A 16,617-nucleotide genomic window follows, 5' to 3' on the forward strand; every position below is an offset into this window, starting at 1 on the left:
GCAGCAACGAGCCTCTGGCCGGCTCTGTGCCTGACTCCTCTTGACCTGGCCTGCAGGGAGCAAGCTGCAAAGTGGCTTCACTGTGATGTGGCTCTTCCTCCACTCCTCCAAAGCAGCCTCCAGCCAGGGCTGCTGCCATCATGCTGTGCTGAGGGAGCAGCAGCTGCTGGTGCTGTGTATGCTGATGTTCTCCACGCAGCCAGTTTGCATGGGGAGTCCCCCAGTGCACTCATGGCGGGTAGTTCCAGGTCACCAGCAGCCCTGCTTAGGTCAGCCGTGTCTGTTCTGCCGCCGCGGGCTCTCTCCCTCCTGGAGGCAGCACCCGAGCTGCTCAGGATGGCGACCTGCTCCACTAACAGCCGCCCTTCCCTGCCAAGGTCCGTGCTGTCTGCTCCCACCCCGGGCGCAGGAACCGTCCCTGTGCCAGAGCTGGGCTGTGCAGCAGGAGGCTTCATTTGCTCCTGCGGGATCCCCTTAGCGGACTGGCCTTGGTACACCGCTCTGCCCCTCCAGTCCCCACCGAACCCTCGCCCCCAGTGCTGTTTTCTCCCAATAACACACGCACCCCCTGGCTTGTTTAGACTGGAGTGTTATTTCTCTGTATGCCATCATTAAATGCTTGTCTGAACAGGACCTTTGTCAGTAGGACAGGGGGAGCTGGGATCCCAAGGGATGGCTTTCTGGGAACAGTGGGGTTGTGGGATGCTGAGCATTTCGGGGGAGTGAAGCAGGGAGTGTTAGCAGCAAAGCCTGAAGAGTTAATTTTGGGAGCCTACAATACCCCTTCTCCTTTAGCTGCCAGGAGAACCTGCAGAGGGAGAGGAAGGGAAAACCATCTCTTCCCTCCTGCAGGGCAGCAGTCCAGGATGGGGTTTACTGCATGCCAGCAGCTTTCCTTCCTCTGGGCTTGCAGGTCTGTACGGAGGAGGCTGGGAGCAGGGCAGAGCTGGCTGCTAGCTTCTTGCCACCTGCTCTTTGGGACTGTCCTCCTGCAGGTCCTCCTCATCTGACTGCACCACGGGGGTCTCGGCCCCCTCCTCGCTGGTGTCCAGGCTGTTCAGATCCGTAGAGACAGAGGACGTGGAGGAAATGCGTGACTTGCTCTCGGCTGGGTTGGGCACTTGCAGGGTGATTTCCTCTGGGCACTGGCTGGCATCTTCCCCTGGAGGAGAGAGCGGTAAGAGAAAGAAAAAGGCTTCTGGAGGTTCATTGCTCCCTAAGCCTCACGGATAGCCCCTCCAACACACATGTCTTATTCCTTGGCAAGCTATGGTTTCCTGGCTGCTCCCCATGTGGCTGCCATGGCTGTTCCCCACCTCACCCCCGGGTTGGCTCTGGGCAATCCTGCACATTCCTTCCCCGTTTTTGGCCGTGGAAATGTTTCTGTCTCGCGTGAAACACGGCTTGGAGCCATTCTGTGTGAGGCCGTGGGCTGTGGCAGGCAAGGAGACGTTTGGCTTGGCCTCGGTGAATCACCACAGCATGTGTGCGTGGGGAGGAAGGTGCTGGCACCCTGGGCTTTCCCTGCGCTCTGGCTGGGAGGTGGAGGGGTCCTGCAGCCTTCCTGCTCGGCACAGTGAGCTCTGCAGCATGGCGGGGACCTCGGAAATGGGAGCTCCAGAGGAGCTTCAGGACAAGAGAATTTGCCCCACGGACTCTGGAAAGTGCCTCGGCTCTCCTGTCTTCTATAGCATAAGGTATTTACAGGGGACTGTACCGCTGGGCTGCGGAGGTGGGTACTGACATTGCCCAGCTCAGGGTGAGGGCCCTCCAACCCCATAGACCCCATCACCAAGTGTCTGTCTTTGTATGGGTGTGTGTGTCTGCACACGGGGCGGCCAGGGCTGAGGAACAAGCCAATGTGGGCAGGAAGGGCTCCCAGCCTGGCCTGCAAAAGGCTTGAGACTGCACATACCCGGCAGGGGCCCAGCAACGCTGCTCTCCTCTGTCCCACAGCCCAGAAACACGTCCACGGTGTCCTGGTCTGACAGGTCCATCATGTCCATCTGCTCCAGCATGTCCACGTTCACCTCCATGGAGGAAATGCTGCCTAAGGGGGCTGCGGAGACAGAGACCGGTGAAAAGGTGAGTGCTAGTGCCAGGCAAAGGGCACCGTGAGCTCTATGCAGGCAGAAACCCAAGGAGGGAGGCCAGCCTTGCTGTGGGGAACTGAATTCTACTTGCTGGTAATAGGCCCCCAAGAAAATGATGTTTCCTTAACACACCCCTCTGGAAGCCCTTGCTGTCTCACTGCAGTCCTTGTCCCTGCCCCGCGCTGCTGTCTGGAGGAGCCTGTCTGAAGCCAGTGACTACGCAGGGCGCCAGCCTGGGTACCCATGTGCAGTGACTTCAGAGGAGTGGTGTGAGTAAGCCACAGCACGCCCCCACACAGCGTGTGCGGTCCTGTCTCGGTGCAGGACATGTGTGTCCCCAGCCGCCTTGAGGCTGGGATGTCCCACCCATCCCTAACGCCCGTGTCGTCGTTCCCTGAAACACCCCCAGCCCTGTGCTGGTGCCCGCAGTGCTTACGTCGCCGATGCTCTATCTGCAGGTGAGACATAGGGAAGAAGAAATCCACATCATGCTGGAAAACCTCCTCAAAGAACTTCTGCCGGTCCCGTAGTTTCAGCTGCTGCTGCTGCATCTGCTCCGCATCCAGGCTCCGCTGTGCCTGCTCCATGTCGGCTGGGGAGAAAGGTGAGGAGGGTCAGACCAGGCAGGGCTGTCCGAGCCCTGCTGCCTGTCGCAGCTCTCACGGCACAGCCTTGCTGGAGGGTCGGTGAGTCCCTTCTGCTCCGCTTTACCGGCGCACATTGATTTAGTCACCGTGAATAGATGCTACACGCCGGAACGGCAGCGTCACCAGCACTTGCTGTGCTGGAGCCTTAGATCTCGCTTCCGACATGCAGGGCAGCCAGGAGTGGGGAGCTCACATGCTGCGCTCATGACTGCTGAAGTGAATTATCGAGGGGGGAAAGGGTGGTGTTAGGAGATCAGCCATGGTTTGCACATGTTCAAGTTTCAGTTTCCTTGCTACAAAACAGAGGGTTATCTGTGAACGCTAACGAGCTGGGGAAACTCCCAGACACAAGAACTGGTGTTAATGCTCCAGGCTTTCTTGGCTGAGGGATGCATAAGGAATAAAAGGCATCAGCAACCCTGTCACCCCTGCACACGCGCACCCCTGCCGCCACCGTCGCTATAAATACAGCCGCACCCACGCTCGCAGGCTCCCCCGTTCACAGCCCCCGCCTGCACAGCCAGCTTGGCTTCTGCCTGCACAAACATTTTCATTCCTGTAATTCCTCCTGCAGTTCAACGCCTGTGCCCGTGTCCCTGGCTCACACGGGGGGGAGTGATGGGAGCCCTCAGGCTGTTGCTGAAGGAGCTTGTTGCAGCATCCCTGGGCTTGGTACCTCCCTCTTGGGCTGGGTACCCACAACAGCAAGGACCCAAATGGCACAGGAGGGCTGTGGCTGGTGGCCTCGGCTGTTCCCAGGCTGGTGTTTGACCTCAGCCATTCCAGATTTCCTCTCTGCTGCTCTTGGCCCAGCCGGCACAAGGAAAATGTGATTGCTGGAGCAGGCAGTGCAGTAACCAAGGAAACCAAACAAACATCCTCTGCTCTGCCTAAGCACGGCCCAAACCCTCTGCTCCTCCCGGCTGGGGAGCAGGGAACAGAGGGAGCAGCATCCCCACCCTGTCTGGCAGGAGCAGGGGCGAGGACAGCAGAGAGGCTGGCTGTCAGCAAGAGGTAGCAGCACAGGACCCAAAGGGGAGAGAGGCGGTGAGCCTGGTGAGATGTCCCCGAATTCAATGTCACATCTTCCTGAGAGCCGTTCCAGGGCTCCTCTGCCCCCCATTTCAGGGGCATCCTTCAGCTAAAGCCCATCCTCTGCAGGCGCCTGCCCCAGAAGGCCGGGCTGTGCCTGCAGCACAGCGTGGGGACGCCCCGTGACTCAAGGCCAGTCACCATGTGCTTTCTGGAAGAGGCTCTGGTCCTCTTCTGGCTGCTCAGCGTCTTCCTGCGATGCCCGTGGCAGCGATCCTGGCTGCCTGCAGGGGCCTTCGCCTTGGTCTGACCTAAGCCCTGGGTGCCTGCCCTGGTGCAGAGGCTCGGTGTGCTGTGCTGTGCAGCGCCGCGGTGGTGCAAGGCTGACCGGCCCAGTGCCGCTGGGGTACGGCAAACCCCCCTCCCTCCCCTGTGCTATCTGCAGAACAGAATGGAGCCAGGGACAAGGAGGAGGTGACCGGGGCACTGATTATGGAGCTGGCTCCTTTCAGTCCCAGTCCCGTCTGTCCCAGGCTGAGCTCTGCCTCCCAGCCCAGCTGTGCTGAATCCCTGGCAAGCTGCTGCAGTTCACCACCGAGGGGAGTCCATCGGGCTCCAGCCGTAGGCAGGCTGGGCTCAGGGCAGAGGCTGCACCGGCTCCCGGATTCAGGGTGACAGATCAGCTCTCCATGCAACATCTTGCCAAAGGGACCCCAGTGCGGAGGTAAGGAGGAGAGCCTGTAAATCCTCCCGCACTGCAAATACAAAATAAACCTGCCCTGAGTGTCGTGAGCGTGGTTGAGCTGTGCCATTAATGTTCTCACTGCCCATCTCTCCCCAGCACGTGACCGATACTCAAGGTAAGGGTGCTTGGGGAGAGTCAGGACGGGTGCTGGTGGCAGCATTCCTGTGGGCGCCGGGACTTCTCTTGCGGGAGGAATTAGCAGGACCTGTTTATGAACTTGTTTTCGAGCTCTCACTGGGGAGCCGGGCACGAGCACTGAGATCCCATTATGTAAGGAACGCCGGCAGCGGGAGACGGCAGCTGGGCTGTGCTTGGCCCTGCCTGACCCGTGACCGTGACCGTGGTGAGAGCCGGGGACAGAGCCTTCCTCGCTCCGGGGGCTCTTCCGGGCCCGGGGGGGAGCGAACAGCCCTGCTAGTGTAGCCGCTCCTCAGCAACCCTTGCCGGGGAAATAAAGGAGAGCGGCATTCCCTGCCGCGGCCCTTCCCCATGGGATGGCTGGTCACACTCCCTGGCTGTCAGTCGCTGGGATTGTCTCATCCGGCTGGCATGTTCCCACCACAGGACACGTTCGCACACACAATGCAGCCCCTGTGCAGCCCCTGTGCACCGTGGGGGATCTGTCGGTACCTGCTGGTGGCCTGGCTTTTATTACTATTGTCATGGTTATTAATACAGCCCGCTCAGCCAAGGGGCCGGAGGCTTATCAGCATTCAGAGCCAAGCTCTTCCCCGCTGGCTGAACCGCCCAGCACGGCTGCGACGGCACCGAGTGCCCCGCTGCCTTCAAATCCTTCCGGCTCTCACGGCTTCTTACCCAGCGCAGCTTGGAGAGGAACCGGGACCAAACACCGGTGCAGAGGTTGGACGGGCAAGGCAGGGCAGGATCCCCCCCAGGAGGTGCAGGCAGGGATTTCCTTCTTGCCTGCTCCCGGGCAGCTGCCCACAGGGTGGGCTGTGGGCAAGGACGTTGGCCCCAGTGGTCCCTCTGCCCTGCCAGGGCATGCCGAGGAGCCAGCCCTCGCATGGGGTGGGCTCGTGGCCGCCGCTGCGGTGGGGAAAGGCACGGGAGGGCTGGCTGCGAAGCAAACCGCTGTGAGCTCTCCCATCCATGCCGTCGCTGAAGCAGGCTCGGAGAGGAGCAGCTCCTGGGGTGCAGTGAGCATGGGGTGAGGGACAGTCAGGGCTCGAGGGTACTGGGAGCACCAGCTTAGAGTGTTCTGGGACCCAGTGTCTGGGCCAGGAGCAGAGCACGGTTCAATTCCCTGGCTGCATTTCTGTGGGGAGGGGATGCGTTTTTCATTCCTCCTTGGCCCACGGGATCCTGTTACAGTCCCCGCTCTGTGCCAGTGAATAGGAGGGTGTATTTGGGGGTGGGAGAAGGCTTGTTAGTGGAGGCACAAGGCCAAGAGAAGATGGGGACAGCCTTTTCCTGAGGCCACGGCTCTGCAATACCTTGTAGAAATCTTGAGGGATTTAAAGAAGGTCCTGAAAAATAATCTGAGCTGCGGAAAGGGACAGGGGGTGATGGGGAGGTGAGCAGAGTTTAAGTGAGGGGTTGCTCCAAGCATGGGCCTGGTGAATGAAAGAGCTGGGGCAGGATGGCCCAGACAGATTTTGCACTTCTCCTTGTGCTTTTCCAGAGCCCAATCCCCTGATCCCATGACCCTGCTCCTCCAGAGTGGCCCGGGGCATCTCACCGCTGCCTGGCTTGCTGGCCCGCGCCCTGTGCTCCCGGACCCTGCGTGCAGTGCTGCAAGGAGATCGTATCGGGGTAAAATGCAGCTCCTAAGCCACCACAGTATCTTCCAGGAGGCCCTGCAGAGATCACAAGCCTTTCCCTATCACCCTGCCCCAGCAAAACTGCTGCGGGACAAGGCTGAATCCCAAAGGCTTTCGGCTCCTTTAGCCTTGGAGAAGCATCTGGCGTGGAGAGCTGGGAACGCCCCAGAGAATCGTGCGGGGTCAGGCCGTGCGGAGATGGGATGCCTGGGCATGCTGGCTGCCTGGGCTTTAATTCCCTGCACGGTCTTTTCTCGACTGGCACATCTGACCTCGTGTTGCAGCACAGCAAAAAATAACCGTAGCCCCGGTGAGAGGAAATGCACCGGGCGAGTGCGAGGGAGGCAGTGGTTTTGGCAGAGTCTCTTGCTGGGAAAAGCAGCAGGGGGGGGGAACTAGGGAGGGAGGACATGGCACCTCGTTACCCCTGTCTGTACCGTGGTTTCAGCGCCTGCACTCCTCCGAGCGATCTCCAAATCCCCTGCGTCTCAGCACTAAAAATATCCCAGAGCTCCTTCCCCAGCAGAGGCTGTGTCATAAGACCCTGCTATTTACGGGGCCCTGCTTTGATTTGTGCAGGAAGAAGCGTGAGGACAAGAAAGCCAGGAGGGCAGCGCGGTGCCCCGGGCACGCTGGCCAAGCCCGGGGCACGGATCCGTGGCAGGCTGTCCCCCCGCAAGCCCCCTGTCACCCCAGCTGCCGCTCACCCTGCCAGGCTCGCTGGTGTGTTGGCTGTGCTCAGCCTCCTCTTCCCCTAAACCCCAGGGGTGCGGGGGGGATCTGCTCCTCCCGGGGCCCTCGGGGCTCCGAGGGGTACCAATGCCACTCCGCCACAGGCCTGTGGCCCAACAGGTCCCCAAGCTCAGCCGCTTCCCAGGCAGGTGCCCCCTCCCCGAGCATCCCCACCCCAAGCACGGAGCGTCCCGGGCATCCCCTGCCCAAGGCAGCGCGGGGAGCGGTGCCGGTGCAGCAGGTTGGTGCAGCGGGGGGGGGGGGGGTGTCTCGGGGGCGTCCGGGGCTCGGAGGGGGGGACCTGGGGGCTTCGGGGGTGGAAGGGGGGACACGGCTGCTTCGCAAGGGGCAGCGGGTGAGTGTTGCGGTGGGGGGGGGGGGGGTGTGCGGTCAGCCGTAGCCCAGCCGGTGCGGTGCCCCCGCTCCCCTCCCGCCAAGCGCACCCCGCGGCGAGCGGCACTTACCGGGCAGCCGCCGGCTGCGGCTCTGCGCCCCGGGCCCCGACATCAGGCGGCGGGCGGCTGCTGCGACCGGGTCGGGCTGGGGTCGGGCCGGGCCGGGCCGGGGCGGCTGGGTTCAGCGTGGGGCGGCCGCCCCCCCCGCCGCCGCCGGCCGCCGCTCGCCCATGCCGCGCTGCGGGGCGGTGCTCGGCGCTGCGCGGGGCGGTGCCAGCGCGCCCGGCCCCGCGGCATCGCGGCGGCGCCTACCGGCTGCTGCCCGGCCGGGGGGCCCGGCCCGCGGGGGGTCGCCGCTGCGGGGGGGACGCCGGAGTGGGGGGCCGGGCTGCGGGAGTCCTGCGGGGGCGGTGGGCGCGGGGAGGGGAGGGGACGGGACGGGGGGGTGTCTCCAGTCCCCAGGGAGGGTCCCTGCAGAGGGTCCCCAGCCCCCCCCGTGGAGAGCAGGGTCCCTATGCACGGTACCCGGTCGTCACGGAGGGCCTCTGCGTTCCCGGGACCCATAGAGGATCCCCATGCAGGGTCCCTGGTCCCCAAGGGAGGGTCCTTGCAAAGGGTGTGTGTCCCCCCGCCCCAGCCGCCCCGGGCAGAGCTGTGTGCCCCGCGGTGCCCCGCTGCAGGTGCCCTGCTCCGGCAGGAGCTCTGCCACGCGTGGGCAAGGCTGGAGGCAGGAGTCTCTGTGCCTGGGCAGGGAGCACAGTTACCATTCATGCTTGATATTTTTTTTCTTTTCTTCTCTAAATGCCCAGCCGACGTGATCACGCAGGACAGACGGCAGCAAGCTGCGCGGGATGGGCCATAGGCTCCCTCTCCAGCTCATCCCTGGCCTTCTGAGACCCTCTTCCCCCAGCAGATCCCACTCTGGGGTGTTTTCTCCCACGTTCGGCCCTGCACATCAGGGCTGCTCCTTGGCAGAGCAGCGGAGTTGGCCGCCCGCCTCCTTCCTGTGTCTCAGCAGGGTGAGTCAGTGCCTCGCCGTGCCCAGCGCCAGCTCTGCCCGCAGCCTGGTCACTGCCAAGCCGGGACGGGGAGGCATCTACTCTGCCCTTTTCTCTGGCTGAAAGGGAGTTTCCAGTGTCTGTGGCGTGTCCCGCCTGCCCCATTCTCAGTGTGTTTCTCTCACTGTCTGGATGACTAAAGATAAGTGGATATTGTTTGTGCCCAGCTCTGTTTTGGCTACTGTTGCTTTGCTGTACCCCCATGCCTCCTGGGAGCTCCTTCTGCCGAAAACCAGCTTTGTGCTGGGGACCCAGTGCCCGCACCCTGTGCTCTTGCCCGTAGCTGCTGGCTTCAGCTCACATGGTGGCTGAGCTTTGTCCACGTGAGTGTTCCTCTGTATCCAAAAAGCACCCTCCGTCCTGCTTGATGGTTTCCACCTGAGCATGGGATGCCAGCGCTGTGATTTGGCCCTGGAGGGCTCAGGGCGGGGGGATCAGGCTGGTCTAGCAAGAGAAGGGGCTTGTGGTCTCTGAGGAGGTGCAGGAGCAAATCTGTGCTGGGCACCTGCCGGCTCTGGCTTGCTCACAGCTCCGTGTGGTCTGGCACAGCCTCCGGGCAGGATCCTCTGCTCGCCACTGTCCCTGCTGACCCCCTGCCCTGCCCTGCCAGTGAAGAGGCGAGGAGGCAGGGCCAGGGAATTAGCTCAGGTCTCTGCTATGTGACATGTCTGTGTCAATTGGCACCAGTTACTACTGCGAGGCATGGAGACTGTTTCTGTGCACACATGTTCCCCGGAGCACCCCGAGTTCCCTAGGGCACACGGCGGCCCGAGTCCCTGCTGCGGGCACAGTGCCTGCGGGTGCTGCCCGCACAGAGTGACACGCACCCAAGCCCCCAGCTGCTGCGGCCCCTCCATCCTGCCTTGCTGGGAGGGGATTGGAAAAGCAGTGATATCATCGGCACGGAGCCTGACTCATCCTGGCTCTTCAGCACAAGCCGTGCCGCTCAGCGGGGCACACATTTTATTCCAATTAAACCGACTCAGGCAAGCCAGCTCCACATAATGATTTTTTTGCTCGTGGGGAAGCGTGCCTGCCCCTGGCTAAAAGGTGAGAGGGGACAGAGGTGACACTGAAGTGGAGACTCTCACGGTAGAGAGTCTCCACTTCTGGTAGGGAGCCGTGAGAATAACCTTTGCCAGATATCTGCAGGGTCTGCCTCTGCTGCCGCAGCGTCCCTGCCTCCCTTGTGCCTCCAGCGCAGGCTGACAGCACCATCTTAGGTCAACAGCCCTCACCCTAAAGACAAATGCCCAGGTCCTTGGGAGGTGTCCCCCGGAGAGCTGGGTAACAAGCCCAGGTAGGAATGAGGCCTCTTCTCCTCTCCATGAGACACTGAGTTCAGCTCCTGCCAAAAGTCCCCAGGGGAGCCAGCATCAAAGTGCACCCGTCAGCAGGAGAAAATGTAACACGACTTGTTCCTCCTGCCCTTCCCTCGGGTTTCTCCTGCTGATGAGAGGTTTGGGAGGTCAGTCAGGGAGCTGCGCGGTGAGGATGGGGCTGGGAAGGAGTCAGCTGCTAAGGGAAAGGTGAACCAGTGCCAGGCAGGTGAATCACTTGCTGGTGAAAATAGATCTTACTAAATAGATCTTACTAAATAGATCTTACTAAATAGATCTTACTCTCTAGGTGGCGTGTGTGGATGGGGCTGGGAGTGAGCCATAGCTGGACTCGATCAGTAAATTGTGGAGTTGAGAGAAAAACAAGGCAAGGCTGCTTTCCCAGTAAACGAGGCGATACGTTGTGAGGGAGCAGCCTGCAGCAGGCAAGGCTCCAGCAACCCGTGGTCCTCCGGCTCCCTTAAAAGGGGTGATTTTAGCCTGGGACAGCAGGGAGACAGAAAGCTATGAACACCCTCGGAGGAACGTGGCTGCTGAGAAGCGAGCATCTCCGCAGGGCCGGGGAGGCGAGGCGGGGGAAGCCAGCTGCGACGAGGTGCTGCCTGACCGGGGTTCACAGCACCGCTGTGTGCCAGGAGCCAGCGGGCTTCCTGGCCATGCCCTGCCCCAAGGGCAGCGAGCCCAGTCCCGGTGCTAGTGGTCCCTGTGTGGTGCTGGGGGAGGCTTCTGCCAAGCCCCAGGGGTGTCATGTCCCCGTGTCCCTGGGCTCCACACCATGCAGACATCCCCGACGGCCAGCGGCTGGCACGGGAGCTGGCAGAGCTGGGAGGTCATGTGCTGGCAGCAGGGCACCCAGCCCCGGCCCTGGGCGAAGAAGGGGCATTCCTGGAGCGGCTTGGCAGACACCTGAGCAGAGCGAGGAGAGGTCCCATGTCTGGCTGGGATGAGGGCAGCCCTCCTGCCATCCGCTCTCGACTGCTTGCCCCGCAGTTTGGGCAGGCTGGCTCCCTCCCAGCCACACAGGGAGTTGTGCTCAGCCATGGGGTGTTTGATCCCAGTAAATCCACCAGCCTTGCTGGGCCCTGTAACTCCTTTTTCTCCTCCCACATCAAGAGAGGTGACTGAGGCCATGCAGCATGTCAGTGGCAGAGCTGGGATTCACCTGCTACAACCCTCCCTGGCCACTGAGCCCTCTGCTGAAGGGACAGGGCCAGCCTGGCCTTGAGAAATGGTACCAATCCAGGCATCAGGAGGCCAGGAGCTGCTCAGGGCTGGCCAGTCCTTCTCTGCAGTAATATTTGCAGAGCCCATGGGGTTGCTTTGGGTAACAAGAACTGTGGGAGTGCAAAGGACGGTTGTTTATGTTGGTGACTGCCACGTACCCTGCATGTTTGGGCAGGGTGGGCAGGGGTCCCCAGCTCCCCTAGCGTTCTCTTTTCTCTGTAGGGTGGTATCTAACACACCTGCCTGTCCTGGTCCCCGAGGTAGACCTGCAGGCAGGCAAAGCCGCATGTGGGCTCCTCCAGATGCCCTGCACCAGACAGGAGCTGAGGTGCAGCTCCGCACTTGCCGTGCACCCCAGGAAATCCTCCACCTGCAGCACCTCCACCCTCTTCTGTCGGCCCCTGGGCAGCTCCGTCAGGGAGCCCCGCTGGAAGTGGGGTGGTGCAAAGGCCACGCTCACCGCTGGCAGCAGCAGGGACCAGAGCCTGCCGGCGTGGAACGGGGCTCAGTGTTGCCAGTATGTGACCACAGGGCAGAGCAGCCAGGAATAAACCAACGCGTAGGACAGTCCTGTGGGAGGCAGCACGATGGAGGCAGAAAGGTGGGTAGGGATGGGTGTGAGCATTGTGAGGATGTCCCTTTTGTCAGCAGGTGGTTTCTCCTCACCCTTCCCGTGCAGGGAAGCAGCATCGGGAGATGGCTCCAGAGGGGCAGCACTGGCTGAAGGCAGAGGTGAAGGGGCTGGAGGGTTCTGAGGGGCTGGGGGGGGGGGATGCCTGGCTGCTGAGCATGGCATGGGCAGCGTGGTGGGGGCAGCCCCAGCATCCTACAGGCTGGCCCCCTCCCTGCCCAGCTCGTTTGTACCCACTGCCAAGCTGGGGGCAGGCAGTCTGTAATACACCTGCATCTGTGGGCAGTGGTGCAGCCCGGGGTGAGGCCCCCGTCTGGCTCTGTCACCCCCCCATGCTCAGCCCTTGCCAGTGCAATAGGGCTGGCTGGAGACCAGTGCCCTGGCAGGGCCACCACCGTCCCAAGCCCTCTGGCCTGCCTGTCTGCGTGTTGCCTGCTGAATGATGCCCAGGCCACAGCATGCAAGCAGCTCCTGGCTCCGAGATAGTTTTGGGGGGTGCCCTCGGAGTCGGGGGTGCCCCAGCCCCTTCTGCAGGGGGCTGCAGCCCGGTGCCACCCCCTCGGCAGTGCCTGCGTGCTGCCAGCATCCCTCACGCGCCCTGGCAGAGCGGATCTCACCTGTGGCTGCTGGATCCCTACAGGAGCTGCTGGCTTTGCCCGGCTGGATGAGAGCAGGCAGGCAGGGCTGGTGGAGGGCAGCTGGCATGGTGCTGCCCGAGCCCGGCTGCCCAGGGCTGCCCTTGGCCAGGAGGGCTTTCCTCTTCATCAGCTCCTACTTCTGGGGCAGGTCCCAGCAATTCTGCTTCACCCATCCAGTCCTGAGAGCAGAGGCACGTAGGAGAGCCCGGAGCAGAGAGTTACAGGGGATGGGGAGTGCCGGGTGCTCAGCGTCTGCGATGCTGGCAGGGATCCTGGGCTGGCAGCATCATTCCCCATGGCAGGAGAGCATTAGGTACATACTGCACCGGGGGGAAGTGCCCTCGGGTCTTGCTTGTCCCTGCAGCCTTTGGGGGCTGCGGATGCTGTGGGGATGTGGTGGCACCTCAGGGCTAGGCTGGCGCTCGTCCACTGGGGAAGGGAAGCAGGGCCAGGCTGGGCTGGCTCCCATCCTCATCTCACTGTGAGGGCTTGGGGAGTGTGGGGAGGGGTAATGAGGGGTAAGAAAAGCCCATTCTAGGGGTTGGGGCTGATGTGACCCATGGCCAGGTCAGGCAGGAGCACCTCTTTCTGAAGGCAGGAGACCCCTTCCCCATGGGACAGGAGCTCCATGTGCCTGGCCCTGGCAAAGCCTGGAGCAGGGATGGCCACCCTGGGCACTCAAATGGGTGCAAAGCCATGTGCCCAAGCCTGCTGCAGAGGCAGTGGCACTGCCTGTCCCTCCTGCTTGCCCCTGGAACAGTCCGGCTGAGCTCTGGGCTTTCCCCAAATGTGCATTATTCCCGCCCACAGAGGATGGACACCCCATCACCTCCCGACTCCATCAGCAAGCAGCCAAGCTGTGTGCTCCCTGCTGCCTAGCCCTCAGCTGGAGCCCCTCACCAGCATGGCTGGACCCTTCCCCACCTGGGCAAGGGGACAGTGCAGCCCTTACCTCCTCGGTGGGATGATCTGGAGGGTGTGGGAGCTCTTCTCATCTCCCACGCTGTGCCACAGGCACTGGGCGCTGCCGGAGAAGGTGACCCCACAGGATGGCGTGGGAGGCTGCTGGCAGACGCACGCCTGCTCTCCCCATCGCTGCTCGAAGCAGCTGCAGGAGAGGAGGCGGGAGCCCGCCCAGGTACATGCTGCAGCCCTGTACCTCGGGAAACAAGAGCCCGTGGGGTGGGAAGAGGGTCTGGGGCCGGAGAGGGATGGGGACACCAGGGACTGGGGGGCTGCAGCCCTCACCAGGGTGACCCCACTGGTGCTGCTGTGCAAATACCCGACAGGACAGAGGGTGGCCCTGGGAAACGGCACATGGAGCCGGTGCTGCATGAGTACTGGGCACCCCAGCATGGCCTCAGCCCCGCAGCCATCCCGGCAGCCTGGGGTCCTGAGACCCCCCAGGCCCTGCTCACCCACGGGGGATGTGGGAGGAGGAGCAGAGCCAAAACCGCTTCCTCCAGCCCCTGACATTTAAGGCACATGTACTGCCTCTGTTTCGTGGTTAAATGTGGCTGGGTGAAAACGCCTTCCCTGGCTTGACAAAGCGTTTCTCACAGTCATCTTGGCACTATGAGCAGAGGAAGGTGGTGGGAAGACACGCTGAGACAGTGACATGGGGACAGGCTGCTGGACCAGGGCAAAGAGTGGCTGTCAGCGAGCACCCAACCTCAGCTCAAAGGCGCCGAGAGATGTCCAGCACGATGCTAAGGACGAGACAGGGCTGTGAGAGGTGCCCAGGGCCAGAAGCACCATGGAGGAGAGGAGGTGCTGGCCCACCTTGCAAGGTAGGGACAACCGCTTGCTTCTGCCATGCTGCTTTGTGCCAGCCTGTTAACCCTGCCCCAGGGCCAGCTTGGTTTTCTTCCTCTTCAAGAGCAGCAGGAAGGTGCTGCTGTCGGGACCATCCTTTGCTCCCCTTCCATGGGAGCCCTGGTGGGGGAATCAGGGTGCTCGGCTCCCAGGGCCAGTTGCCCAGGACACAGCCAGCACCGTATCCCCCTCTGCCCCTGCGGCCGCCCCAAGAGCCATTGGCCACTGCTGTGAGCCACCGAGGCTGCATCCCAGGGCGAGAGGTGGCTGGGGGAGCCAGGGCAAGTGGGGAGGGAGGGGGAGCTTCCAGTAGGAAAAGGCTGGTGGGGGTAGAGGGGTGCTGCTGTGTGCAGCAAGTGCGTGTGCACACAGGGATGTCTGAGTTCAACCACCCCGAGCTGGTTTAGGTCACACTTAACCAGGCAGTCCTCGCCACACGCTGAGGGCAGCACATCTTGTCCTTCCCTCGGCAGCCTTTGGTGTGTGTTGGGCACAGGTCCACTCATGGGCTCACCAGCTGGAGCAGGTGGCAGCGCAGCCATATCCCAACACCACCTACATCCAGAGGCTGGACAGGGATGAATTCCACCCCCATGGCCGTATCCATGCTGGAGGACATCGGCAGTGCTCGCTGGCTGCTCATGGGACAGCGAAAGAGAGAAGGAGATGGTCCTGGACCCATGGAGCTGGCCCTACCCCCTGGCCCTTCTGCAGCTTGAAGCTGCTCAGTGCATCTGCACCGTCACCGAGATGAGGTGGTGGGATCAGATGGTGGGCTGGCAGGTCCCCCCTGCCCACCCCGGTGACCTGGGCTACTCCTGCCCCCTTCCCTGGGCCCAGCCAAGTGCAGAGGGGTGCCCAAAGCTGCCCCCTCGGGGCTGCAGGGATGGGTGCTGGGCTCAGGAGGGGGAACCCCACTCCCAGCTGAGCCTTGTGCTGTGTCACCCTCCCAGGCTGATCCCTGAAGGGGAAATTCAGATGGTAACTGCTCAGCAGTGGGAATTTGCGACCGAGCAATGAGCTGGCAAGAGGGTCCAGCTGCAGAAGGGGTTGAGCTGGCTGGCAGAGGGGTGCCAGAGCCAGCAGCGCTCCCTGCAAGGGAGCGGGGTTTCCCTTGGGGATGAGAGGAGAAACAGCCACAGCATTGTCCTGGAGCTGTCCGGAGATGGGAGCGCTCGGGGGCCACCTTCAGTCAGCAGAGCGGGGCTGGGAACGGACTCAACAGAAAGGCTCAGACCTCCCGGGATGGGTGCTGGGGCAAATGGCTATAAGGGATCTGCTCGTGACACATCTCTAAAGACTCTTTGAAGAACTGTTGGTGGCAGCAGGACTCTGCCCAAGACTGTGTTCATTCCTTTTATTGTATTTTGAAGCACAAAAGTGTGTATAATTCGTCTCGAGGGGTAACATAAAAAATCCTCAATGTTCCCCATGAAGATGAAAACCCCAAAGGTGTCGCTGGGCAACCCCCACCCGAGTTCTCTGTTCCAGCCCCAACAGCCAGTGCCCAGTGACAGGCACAGGACAGCCCTTGGCCCTGCTCCCGACACAGCCCTCCCGCCCTGCTTCCAGCCCAGCCCTTCTCCTCTGCTCCTGCTGCCTCGGACCCACGACCCAGCCCTTCTCCCTTCTCCCAGTGCCTCCGTCCCCATGTCAGTGCTGCCATCTGGGTGGCAACACGAGGGCCCAGAGGACGCCTGTGCTGCCAGAGGTACAGCCCCACTTCATGGGGGTGGGCACCCCCCACTGCCCGGGCAGACTGGAGCAGGCACCGTGGGGATGGGGCGCGGTGGGGACCCCACTTTGTGGAGCTCGGGGGGCCAGGAGCTTGACTCGAGCTCTCCACCCACCCCTGCACAGCACAGGCTGGGAGAAGCCCTTCTGGGATGCTCATCCCCTGCTGAAATCGAGCACCCCTGCCTGGTGGGGCACATCCCCAGGGGAGCCCTGAGCACCCCAGGCTCCTGCTGGAGGGATGCTTTCTGGGACCAGCGGGGTCCTGCCTGGAGCCTGAGCTGGTGCCTCCTCTGCCCCTTTCCAGGCTGGGGCTGTGGGAGCTCAGCCCTGGCTGCAGAGCGGCACAGAGCCAGAAAGACACCTGCTGCTCACCCCTGCCCTCTCTGCTCCAGTGGGTCCAGAGGATTGTGCTGCTCCCCAGAGAAAGAAAAGAAGCGAAGCAGAGAAGCCACAGGCTGCAGGCGCTGGCCCGGCACTACAGGGGGGTGCTGGTGGTGATGGAGCCGCCCAGCCTCCAGCCAGCTCCTGCTGGGGACCTGCCCAGTGGCCCCATTGCCCCACGGCTCTCCCTGGGCGGTGAGATGGGGCAGGGATGCTGAGACCCCAGTCCCACCAGTCTGCTCAGCTGGCCAGGCAGGACCAATGCACTTTTCTGCTTGGCTTTTGGCTTAGGAAAGTCAGAGGGGATGCGAAGCCGGCTGCCAGCAGCGTGGACGTGCTGGTGGCAGTGGATGTGGTGGACAGTGGAG

General features: G+C 62.4%; 1 protein-coding gene across 1 annotated transcript; it reads right to left on the reverse strand.

Moving 5' to 3' along the window:
- Nucleotides 1-573: 573 nt before the first annotated feature.
- On the reverse strand, nucleotides 574-7,537 carry DBNDD2 (dysbindin domain containing 2). Its single transcript, XM_086474820.1, has 4 exons — nucleotides 7,495-7,537; nucleotides 2,530-2,685; nucleotides 1,916-2,059; nucleotides 574-1,162 (listed from the first exon to the last, which is right to left on the reverse strand). The coding sequence occupies exons 1-4, from the start codon at nucleotides 7,535-7,537 to the stop codon at nucleotides 954-956; spliced, it is 552 nt and encodes a 183-aa protein (XP_086330946.1). The 3' UTR covers nucleotides 574-953.
- Nucleotides 7,538-16,617: the final 9,080 nt, after the last annotated feature.

This window comes from Leptosomus discolor, chromosome 17 (assembly GCF_034619465.1).
Source record: "Leptosomus discolor isolate bLepDis1 chromosome 17, bLepDis1.hap2, whole genome shotgun sequence".
Lineage (NCBI taxonomy): Eukaryota > Metazoa > Chordata > Aves > Leptosomiformes > Leptosomidae > Leptosomus > Leptosomus discolor.